Source organism: Amphiura filiformis, chromosome 16 (genome assembly GCF_039555335.1).
Source record: "Amphiura filiformis chromosome 16, Afil_fr2py, whole genome shotgun sequence".
Lineage (NCBI taxonomy): Eukaryota > Metazoa > Echinodermata > Ophiuroidea > Amphilepidida > Amphiuridae > Amphiura > Amphiura filiformis.
This window is the reverse complement of record NC_092643.1, coordinates 36,493,205-36,505,454: the sequence shown is the minus strand read 5'-3', so window position 1 is coordinate 36,505,454 and position 12,250 is coordinate 36,493,205. Positions and strand designations below refer to the sequence as shown.

The following is a 12,250-nucleotide window of genomic DNA, read 5'->3' as shown; positions in this document are numbered from 1 at the left end:
GACCGTGTCTTTTTTTAAAAATTTTTTTTAAATTTTTTATTTTTGGCATCGATGGGACATCTTATAAAACAGTATAAATTTAAAGAAAATGAACAGTATAACATGCAGAACCATCTCAAGAGTTAAACCAGTAAAGTGCTGTGTGTTTTAACTTATTTACCAGTCTTCAAATTGTCAGTTTCAAGTGCAAATCTAAAAAAAAAAAAAAAAAAAAATCCGACCTACCGACCCAACTGTTTCATAAGCCTCTATGGACAAAAAAACAATTTTTTTTTTGCCTAATGGGCTATTCCATTTAAAATTTGTGCTTGATAATTACATTTTTTTGTATGCCACACAATCTGTTCCATGGGGGCAAAGGAGACACACAAGTGTGTTTTTTCCAGTTGATTACGTTTGTGTCTTAATCATATTATGACATTAGTATTATGTTTTCGCTCAATGTCGTTAGCATATATACTACAATCATGTCATCGTTCGCGAGTGATGAAAATTTCCATCACTGGGCCAGTTCGTATCATGATCGTATTGTAATTGCCGATGAAAATTAACTATGTGTATGCATTTTGCCTTTGTATCATATTTACTCAATGGACTTCGTAATTACTGTGGTGTGTGTATAGGCGGACGCGGACATCTGGGTGCTTAGCAACAAATTGAGCTAAATTCCCTAGCAACAAGTGAGTCAAAACAAAAACATTCCATGCACGCACTCAACGTAGGCGTCACACACGCGATGCTTGCAGTAGGCACAATGTGCAGTGGCCTTTATAATTGATTTGCGCATATGTAACATGATCAAGGGGAATGAGTCACATGTCGACCCCAGTCGAAAATGAGTTTTACACATGTTTCTAAAGAGGACATTTAGAGCTTTCAGAAACTGAAAACCCCATGTTGATACAATTTTTCATTGCGAAGTTACGTTCATTTATCAATCGCTGAAAACAATATAAAACAAAAGAATTTTAGCACTTTCTTTGTCAATATCTCAAAATCAATATTAGCGACATCCGACTCATTTCCCTTGATCGTGTCACATATTGTTTTCACCGGGATTTGATTATTTTCACCGGCATGACGTAGCTCCGCCCATGGCTATAACCAGAAGTGATTGCAACATGTAAATGATGACAAGGTACTGAATGCGCTCATCATTCATTTATCATAATCGTGTCATATTTGGGAAATTACAACACAATGAGGACAAAATACCAGTGTGGATTGGGTCTAACTTCTTCCGTTCATGTACTTTTCTTACCTTCAGTTACTGACACTGTGAAACAGCAATCTACCATATTATTCTCTGGATCCCCAAATCTGTAGCAAACTTCAGTTTGGCCGACTCTGAAAAACGCTCCAGGAGAGTGAGTTCTTGACCGAAGGGTGGCGATACCAGAGTTGTCGCTTGCTTGCGGTTCGACAAAGTAGACCATTGTTCCAAAGCTTCCAATATCCACAGTTTGATCCACATCTTGCCTTTGTGAACACATTGGTTGTGCTAGATCCACTAAAATTTATTATAACAAAAATGGATAATTTGAATCAGTATTTCAGTGGTTTCAGAATCATACTCCGAAGTATGAGACATGTTACATCTTTAAAAAATTTCATTCAGGGTTAACAGGAGTCAAAATCATTGCATATGGAGTGAAATCTATAGTTTCTTTATCGGAATCTGTGTTGTATAAGCTTCCATCTTATTGGGAGGGGGATATGAGGCTCCTTGCCCCCTGTTTACACCACTACAGCGAAGTTGGGGGTCAGAAAGCTTCAATTTCCACCCTATTAAGATCCCCTCCCAATAAGATGGAAGCTTATACAACACAGATTCCGATAAAGAAACTATAGATTTCACTCCATATGCAATGATTTTGACTGAATGAAAATTTTTTAAAGATGTAACATGTCTCATACTTCGGAGTATGATTCTGACATGCTTACACTACTACAGTGAAGTTGGCAGGGGGGAGAGAGCTTCTACAATATTGGGAACATGACGCTCCTTGATCCTACCTGTTTACGCCACTATAGTGAGGTAGGAGAAAGGATTTCATAATAACGACATAATTTTGCTCGGGGGGGTCAATCTCACACAAAAGTGCTACCCACCTGCGCACACACCTGCGTCGACGTCTTAACAGAAAAGGGGTACTAAATCACTAAATCCTAAATCAAATATTGATTAATACTCATTTTCCTTCAAGTAATTTTTTAAGAGTTTTATACTATTTAGGGGTGGATTTTGCTTATAAAAAATATGCCGTTTAGGGTCCTTTTCAGAGGTGTGTGTACGCGGGTGGGTAGCACTTTTGTGTGGGAGTGACTCCCCAGAATTTTGCTCAACTACAAAATGAAGGTAAAACAGCTCTCTTCCTCCCTTCATTTATGGAACCCAAACTTGCATTCCTTCTCTCAAAAATCCATATTGCCTTCCTACCTGGATTAACAATGACACTGAAAGAACAGATGCCAGTGTTCTGTGATGAATCCTGATAAACATAGACCACTGTGGTAGGAACGCCAACAGCAAAGAAAGAACCAGATGGCAGAGACCTTGATAGCTGGGTCACTTGACCAGAATCATCTGTTGCTGTAGGTTCTGGCCAGGTGACAGTGGTACCCTGACTTCCTAGTGCTGTTGTTGTGGTGATGTCGCCTGGGCATGTCACTACAGGTGGTTCTGTGTCAACTGCATGGAAATTATTCGGAAAAAAAACAAGAAAATGATATTGATTTATATGGCAATAGAAACAAATTAGTTTGATCTTTCGATCGACCACCGATGCTTGGTCAATCCTTATTAGTTATGAAATCAATTAATTTACTATTGTCAATTGGGATAAAATAGTAATTTGTGCCTGTAGGGATATTGACCAATATGAATTTAACGTTAATTCTGATTAATTAGTTGATAATTTATTAATAACAAGCATCGAAGCAGCATCAACGTTCGATCCAAAGATCGCACACATTTGTTTCTGGTGCATATAGCGCTTTGTCAAACATATGTACTTGTGAAAGTGTACAACACATAATGATGAAACACACATGACATCACCAAGACCAGTGTTTACTCCCTCTGGAAATTGAGTGTGCCAAATGAAGCATTTCAGCCCAAAATGAGCTCAATTTTGGCTCAGTAATTCCACAAATTAACTAATTGTAATACAACATTACAATTTTTTCTGTGCCAAATATAATTTTCACTAGGCCAAAATAGCGACTTACAGCCTCTGAGTAAACACTGACCAAGATCATGATGTCATCATAACCATCAAGATCATTAACTTTAAAACCATAACTTAAAAAGACACCAAATCTTTGTGTCAAAAGCTCTCATAAGTAAACAATTTGATGGTTTTGTGTAATGGTTTAAAGCCATATTATAACATTTGCTGAATAGAATGCCCTCAAAATAATTTTAAATTCAGGTTTTTACACAATTGTAATGTACTTTAGTAAACAAAGATTCTCTGCAAATATCAAGACTTTAGCTGCAGTAGTTTTGTCAAAATCCGTGATTTTGAATAAACCGCCGGAACCGTCGTTTTATTATTACGATAGAAATATTAGTAGAACAGCGTATGTGTTGTTCATAACACACCCCTACATTACACGCGTCGTGCGGGACACACACACGTCAGAGGATCGTACTGTATTACAACCGCCGGAGTAACATGCATTGGCGCTAGTAGTAAATTCTAGTTTTCTTTGCTTTACCTCACTTGTTTGGCTCAAAATTAAAAGGGGACATATCTGACAGTAAAAGCTAACATTTTATGGAAAATAAATACTAATCTATATTTAAAGAAATGTTATAATATGGCTTTAAAGAGGTATGCTTTGATGATTGGCTATTCCATTCAAAATCCATACTACCCCTGTGGAAGATTTTGGAAATATCTACCACAGGGGGAGTATGAATTTCAAATGGAATAAGCACATTAAGCAGCTCCATTTGAATTTCATACACCCTCTGAGAAAGATTCAACGTGAATCTTCCACAGAGGGAGGGTGAGTTTCAAATGGAGCTGCTATCGTGCTCATTCCATTTGAAATTCATACTCCCCTGTGGTAGATATTTCAAAATCTTCAACAGGTGTAGTGTGGATTTTAAATGGAATAGCCCATTGTTGCAACTGCTTACTATGATTAGAAGACAAGGTTGCTACGTCGGCACGCATAGTAGGTGATTTACACTTTACTTGGAAAACCACTTTTATTGCTTACTATATGATGATTGTTTCACCTGCTTATAATATTATTAGTATGATGATCATTGCAAATGCTTAGGCATGAACCAAATTAGTTTGATCTTTTGATCGACCATTGATGTTTGGCGATCCTTACTATTTATGAAATCAATTAACTGATTGTTGTTAATTGTCATTACATATCTTTGCATGTAATGATATTCACCGCTACAAATTTTCCATTAATTCCGAGTAATTAGTTGATAGTTTATTAATAACAAGCATTGAAGCAGCATCAATGTTTGATCCAAGATTTTTAAAAATAGTTCTGGTGCCTTAGTATGATTGTTGCAACTGTTAAATACATTACAACCATTAGGGCTTCAGATTCCATATTAGTGGGTAAACAATCAATGCTTGGTGAATTCTGCTTCACAATGATAGGAAGAGCCGACATCGAAGGATCAAAAAAGCAACATCCCTATTAGGGTTAGGTTTATGTGTGTGCAAGGTATTCTATTGTTATTCTGACAACATTGGATTTGGAAATATTTGTCTTTACCTGCTGAAACGGTGATAATAAATGAACATTCTGCAACGTTTCCTGCCATGTCGCTGTATCTATATGTCACTGTGGTTTCTCCCATCTGGAACGGATTTCCTGGATAATGAGACTGGTCAACCAATAAAACATTGCCGGAATTATCCGAAGTCGTTGGTTCTGACCAGAAGATGGCGAGGGCTGATGAACCAAGGGTTGTGGTACGTCTTATGTCTCTTGGACAACTGACTGTTGGTGGTATGGTATCCACTGCAAGAAATGATAGATGTAACAGTTATATTACCACTCAAATATTGGATTACATTTGAATTGGGTGGGGATGTATGGCTGAAATTTAAAAACTTTTTGAAACATTTCAATTTTTTATGAAAAAAAAAGATCCAAAAATATATTGATTTTTTGAACTTTCAAAATATTTCTTTTCAAAATGCTGGTGATCTTCACAAATTTTGCACAAAAAAAATGACAAATTTGCAATTTTCCAGATTTTTGGAAAACATTTTGAAAGTACTACCTGCATCTGCCACTTGCCTATGCCTACCTTGCCACTAAGAACTCTCCCTAACTCTCTCCACATGGGTTTCAAATATTATTTTATCTAAAAATCAGATGTCATTGCTCTGAAGATTTGTTGTTGTTAGTGATGTTGATACACCGTATATGACTTCACAGGTGTAGATGATGTCAAACAAGAAGATATTGTGACGCCCCCTTGTTTCCAGGGGGTCAGGTCACAAACAAGGTCAAGATCAAGGTCTAAAGCTTTGACAGAATCTATTTTGTTTTTAAATTTAACCTCAAGATTCAAGTGGAGTCACCCATTCAGGTAACCCCATTTGAAATTTACACTCCCTGTGTAGAAGATAAAGTCATGTCAGGTGTGTATGGATTTCAACTGGAATGGCCAATTACCAGTTGATATTACCTTCTGTGACAACAACATTAAAGCTGCAAGTTGCCACATTTCCCACTGTGTCGGTGAATCTGTAGTTTACCCTGGTCATGCCGACAGGGAAGAAACTCCCAGGGTTATGAGATGCGCTGGCTATCATGGCGTTTCCAGATTCATCAGTTGCTGTGGGTTCCTGCCATGACACCGGTGCACCTGCCGTGCCGACGGGAACAACGGAATTGAGGTCCATGGGACAATTCATCGTAATAGGGGGTTGACTATCAACTGTGAGTAAACAAAAATAAAAAGTTTGAAACAGATATTGAGAATAATACATTGGAATATGACAATCAACTTTTATGAAAAAAGCTACAAATAAGAAATAAACATAGAAAAGGCATGCCGAATAATATGAAAATTTGAACATCCCAAAATTAAAGAAGAAAGTGATTAGATTTAAACTTGAAAAGTGTCATATACCTGGTCACAAAAATGCAGAGAACATAAATGTGTCCAGCTCCCACAAAATGAGCATAAAGTTGGTAGTTAGACCTGCTGGTTGCTGAGTTATAATGTTCTCTGTTTGACACACACCTGTACAAGTCCTTTCTGAATGACCTTTTGTGCATGTTGAGCCCCATTGACGTGGATATATAAATATATACTACTGGCTTCAGAATGCCCCATTCACAAATATATAGTACTGTCTTGTATGTGCATCAAGTAAGGAACTCCAGCTGAGCAGCCAAGGGGTCTCGAGCCTACCAACTTGCGACTCTATGCTTATTTTGTGGGAGGTGTTCTGGGTAGGTGTTTTTGAAACAAAAATTTGTTTCTTTCTCTCATGGAAAGAAACATGCTGCATCTTTACACTTGTTTTAAGACTCCACACCTCTAATACATTCCAGTATCAGTACTATGTAAAATGGCAGCTATTCAAATGCAATTTTCTCAGCTATGAAACAACATGGTTGCTTGAAACATACATTTCCTATAAAGGCCAACATCATCTAGGTAGTCATAAAAGATGAAAAAAGTGTTTGACGAAGGGTAAACTTTTGAAATACAACCCAATTTTGATAAATTATAGGTGAGATAGCTTACAACCTACAACAAATGTAAGCTATCTGTACACTTCCAATGATCATTGAAGAAAATTCTCAAATATCACAGGTTACAAATTCAAATAGGGCAGTAGTCTTATATGGCCCAGTACAAAAGTAAATATGACATGATCTGGTCCATGAGGGCAAAGGCAGCAAATTTGAAATTGAGATAACGGTAAAATATGGAGTAAAACACAATGAAATACATAAGAAAATAGACAAAACTTCATAACTTTGAAGTAAGTATGCTAGACCTTTGGTGTTTTCAGTATTTTATAGGCTAATGTTTGTGTAACTATAGTAAGCCAAAACATTTAGGTACCAGTTGTGTTCACCCCTGTATATCCTAAATAAAGACAAATATGTCACAATTAAAGCAAGCAGTCAATACCTGTCCTCTTTAGCTCTGATTTAAGACCTTATTTGTTGAAATTGGTTGAAAATTAAAGGAACAGTGACCTAAAACCTAAAAACCAATTAAAGCACACCGCTAGTTTTAATGTGCTAATCAATGGAAGCACGGTGATAGTTTTTTTGTTCGTGAGCGCTTTGTGTACAAATCAACGGGGCATGCAATGGAGCAAACTGCAACTTTTCAATTGGCATCTTCCTTGGCTTTTTGGATCATCATGTCTTTATTTCTTGAACAATTTCAACGAATGAGGTCTTAAATTTGAGCTAAAAGATGCAGCTATTGGCTGCTGTTTCCAATTATGATATATCTGTCTTTGTTTAGGATATACAAGGGTGAATTTATAACTGGTACCTTAATTCTTAGGCTTACTGTATAACCAATGATAACAAGGTAATAATTGTAGTAATTCAATTTGCAAAAATGCCTCCTCTGGCCTCTATAAATCAGATTATGTCATAAATGACAATAGGGGATGCATTTTCTGCCTTAGACAATTTGTGCTAAATTATTAAAATAACTGTCAACATGCATGCAGACAAAAGAAAAACCTTGAAAATATTTTCTTCAGGAAGCAAGCAATATATACCAACCATTGACCCATAATACAGCAAAATACTGCCTATAGAAAAACTCAATTAAGACGACACACTTCATAGACTAGAATATGCTATAGTTTATAGTAGGAGATTATTGTCACCTACTGACAATTAATTTCTTGCATCGTTGGTCATCCAATGGGTGGTATCAAGTACAAAAGTTCAAACAAACTGACAAACAACAACAATAATCTATAATTTATTCTTACATGGCATTTTTATATTATTGACTCTAAATATTCAGGTAGTATATGGCTGTTACTGGACTATTAGGAATGAAGGTCAAGGACAGTGTATCCAACACTCTTGGGAACAGACTCCTCTGTGAATAATGTTACAGGGGAGGGGGAAAATAAACAATGCAAGCCTAAGAAATTATGATTTAAAGTTTTTCTTTTGATGGGGGGGGGGGCAAGATTGGAATGAGCCCTTCCCTCATATTTTTATTGGGGGGAGGGGAGACTTCAAATATTTGCCTAAAAGTGACCCTCCCCCACAAAGTAGAAATGTGTCTGATTTCTTATTATAAATACATCTTACCTAACTGAATACTAATAGCGAATGAGCATCTGCCTCTGTTTCCAGCCTGATCTGTAAATTCATACGTCACTGTATTTTCACTTGGATTGGTGAAGAAATCTCCCGGCTGCCAATCCCGCGATACCAGTGTTGCCATCCCTGAGTTGTCGGTTGCCGTTGCTTCTGGCCAAAACACAGGAGTTCCTGGTGATTGGGAACCTAACCGGATGGTCACATCTTCTGGACAGTAGACGTCAGGTGGGATAGTGTCAACTGTCAATAAAAAAAAATTTTTAATTAATATATTTCTGAGTGATACCAAAATAGTTTTTGGATCTGAAAAAGAACATTTTCTACAAACAACAAAACATGATAATCTTATATTTAATATGCTGACAAATATATTTTAGTATGGATGTCAATGAACTTCAGGGGTGGGAAAAATCCAATTACAAAATTCTTAAAGAGGTAGTCCCACCAGAGGAGTTTTTCTGGGGTGAACCAAACCTGCCTGGTTATCAAATTAATCAGTGACAAGGTTATCTCTGAATTTGACAGGTGCTAATTGATGTTTTAATGTTATTGCATCAATTAGCATGTGTCACATTCAGAAATAACCAGGCAGGTTTGGTTCATCCCAGAAGAACTGATCTGGTGGAGCTTCCTTGTTAATATGGCTTCACCCTTTGAGTCTGACAGAAACCCTATCACACCTTTCAGGACCTTCTTGTATTTGTGCTACCTCCCCCCCCCCCACATATACACACCCACACACACACCCACATATATAATTTATATCCACAAAGTAGATCTCAAGACACTGTTGTGAAGCACAATATAATGTCGATAATGTAACACAACAAGATGAAACAGATGAATAGGAGAGGAATATGTGATACATTTGTGGTACAATTCTGGTTTACCCTGCGCTCCCTGTGTTTTCAATACAATTCTGGTTTACCCTGCGCACCCTATTTTTTAGGGTTAGTGTTAGGCTTGGGGTTATGGTTAGGGTTAGGAGTAGGATTAGGGCTAGGGTTATACTTGTGCCCAGGGTATACCAGAATTATTCCAATTTGTGTATTAGAATGCAGGAAAAAGCAGGAAAAACCAGAGTAGTCGAAGGAGGGGAACCTGTGAACTATGCTCACTAACGACACTGCGGGGAATCAAATATATAGGCCACAGTGATGAGAGGCAAGTCCTGCATCAACACATCTTCCCCAGAATGAAAATAGATAGAACAAGAGCACCACTGGTGCTGTAGCTCATTTGTTATGGGTTATGGTCAGGAATACCATGCATAGCTATGTATAGCCATGCATAGATATGTATAGCCATGCATAGCTATGTATAGCCATGCATAGTTATGTATAGCCATGCATAGCTATGTATAGTCATGCATAGTATAGCCATGCATAGTATAGCCATGCATAGTTATGTATAGCCATGCATAGCTATGTATAGCCATGTATAGCTATGTATAGCCATGCATAGCTATGTATAGCCATGCATAGCTATGTATAGCCATGCATAGCTATGTATAGCCATGCATAGCTATGTATAGCATGCATAGCTATGTATAGCTATGTATAGCCATGGATATCTATGTATGGCCATGTATAGCCATGCATAGCTATGTATAGCCATATGTAGCCATGTATAGCCATGTATAGCCATGTATAACTATGTATACAGGGCTACCAACTTTGAAAAAACACATTTCAGTATTCTCAAACCTCAAAATCACCATAGTGCTGTGATCAAGCACAAATCAGCATTTTGAAAATATACTTGCGGTTCTCAAGATATTTATTTATTCAAGGCATTTATTTATTTGTACCTTTTGCTTGTCGAGTATAGCCATGCATAGCTATGTATAGCCATGCATAGCTATGTATAGCCATGCATAGCTATGTATAGCCATGCATAGCTATGTATAGCCATGCATAGCTATGTATAGCCATGGGTAGCTATGTATGGCCATGTATAGCCATGCATAGCTATGTATAGCCATATGTAACCATGTCATAGCCATATATAACCATATAAAGCTATGTATAGCCATGTATAACTATGTATACAGGGCTACCAACTTTGAAAAAACACATTTCAGTATTCTCAAACCTCAAAATCACCATAGTGCTGTGATCAAGCACAAATCAGCATTTTGAAAATATACTTGCGGTTCTCAAGATATTTATTCAAGGCATTTATTTATTTGTACCTTTTGCTTGTCGAGTATCCTCCCGGTGTTGTCACTTAACATTGACTATGTGTACTCATGATCGTTCCCAATTTCGCGAAAAAAGGGGTTATTTTAAAACTATGTTCGCGAACATAAAATGTTCGCGAACATAGTTTAAAAATAGGGTTGTTTTTGACGACGGTGTACTCGAAATTAAAAAATAGGGTATATTTTTGTGAATCATGATAATGTTGAAATCCCAAGAAATCTTACCATTTCTCGCTCAATTTACTCCCGGATTTCATTTTTGTGAAACTTTTTTGCCTTCCTAATATCCCGGCCTAAATATTCAGCAACACGACTCGGTTTTATTTGTTTCATGGTTTGTTTACACCGATTACGTCACTGGGGACTTACCCAGTTTGGCCGCTGATTCCATGGGACTTTTTTCATCAGCTTTATTAATGACACGCCCGGCCTCCGGAGCCTTGACAAACTGGGTACCCACAAACCGGGCCACAAACTCTTCGAAATGGCACCTGATCATAAAGGAATTGTTCTTTCTGAACCTTCTGAAGTTGTAGTCAGCAGGGCGAAAACCGCAAATCGTTAACTATTTGGTGACCGGCAAGCTAGAGGTTTTTCTTGAAAATAAATGATGGGGCTGATAATAGTGGTTTGAGTGATTCGTGGCAAATGCCAGAGTTCGTAATTTTTGTCAGTCAGTTTAAAAAAAAAAACGGGAGGAAAGCTTACATTGTTAATATAAACTGTATCATAAAAAACACATGATGCATCCTATTGGGTGTATTTGTATATATTTTTCTGTTATTTTCCTCATTTATATATTAAAAGGACAACAGAGTTCTCCTCAGAAAAGGCAATGAATCAGAACAAGTGTTTTTGTGTGTGTTCTTGAAATGTTAAAAAAGGGGTACTTTTGTAAAAGTGTACTTGAAATGCAAAAAATAGGGGTATTTTTTAAGGCTAATTTGTACCCGTTTTCGTGTAAAATAGGGGTAAAAAATGACGAAAATGTTCTTGAAACCGCGCAAAATAGGGGGGGGTACTTTTGACTTAGGGAACGATCATGCGTTACGCCTTTGAATGTTAAGTGACAACACCGGGAGTATCCTTTGATTTTATTTTGTTTAATACAGTTTTGTTTGTATATTTAATGTCTTGGATGCACCATCGGATAGATGAGTGCCACTGATGTAAAAGCAATTTCCAAATAAAAACTTGAAACTTAAAAACTACAACGCTTTCATGGTAAATGAAATAAATAAATAAATAAAATTTTGCACACACATCTAATTTTCCTGACTTCATATTTCAAACAAGTGCTCCCTTCAATCTTCAGAACAGGGAAAGGCCACTAGCCTAGTGTTTACCCCCAGCACTTCCCTGTTCAGACTTTCTGTTTGTCTGTTTTGTAATGTCAGAGAGGGGTTGTCATGGTCCCATATACTGATATACTAGGCCAGTGCCAGTCAAAAGGACATTTCACCTTGATTAAATGTTTACATAACTAATTGGGTCAAGATGTGTGATATAAAGTGTAAATGAGTGAGATGTTTGTTCATAGACAGGGTTGCCAACCAACAATTTGGTAGCCCAATTAGTTCAGATTTGGGAGAATTTGAGACACTATTTGCTCATGGCTCATGCACAGAAGTAAGGGCCTATAGACAGGACAAGCCCAATTGGTGCTAAAAGCAACACTGAAAAGCAGACAAAATAAACGCAATAAAACAGTAAAGTTCAACAATCTCT

At 37.2% G+C, this 12,250-nt stretch overlaps 1 protein-coding gene across 1 annotated transcript in view; it reads right to left on the bottom strand.

The window, feature by feature from the left end:
* LOC140172614 (hyalin-like) overlaps positions 1-12,250 on the bottom strand; it is a 76,795-nt gene that overhangs the window by 17,390 nt on the left and 47,155 nt on the right. The window contains exons 11-15 of the mRNA XM_072195751.1: positions 8,308-8,559; positions 5,684-5,935; positions 4,759-5,007; positions 2,441-2,692; positions 1,262-1,510 (exon numbers count right to left, since the gene is read on the bottom strand). Coding sequence (XP_072051852.1) covers positions 1,262-1,510; positions 2,441-2,692; positions 4,759-5,007; positions 5,684-5,935; positions 8,308-8,559 — 1,254 coding nt within the window. The remainder of the gene's footprint in view (positions 1-1,261; positions 1,511-2,440; positions 2,693-4,758; positions 5,008-5,683; positions 5,936-8,307; positions 8,560-12,250) is intronic.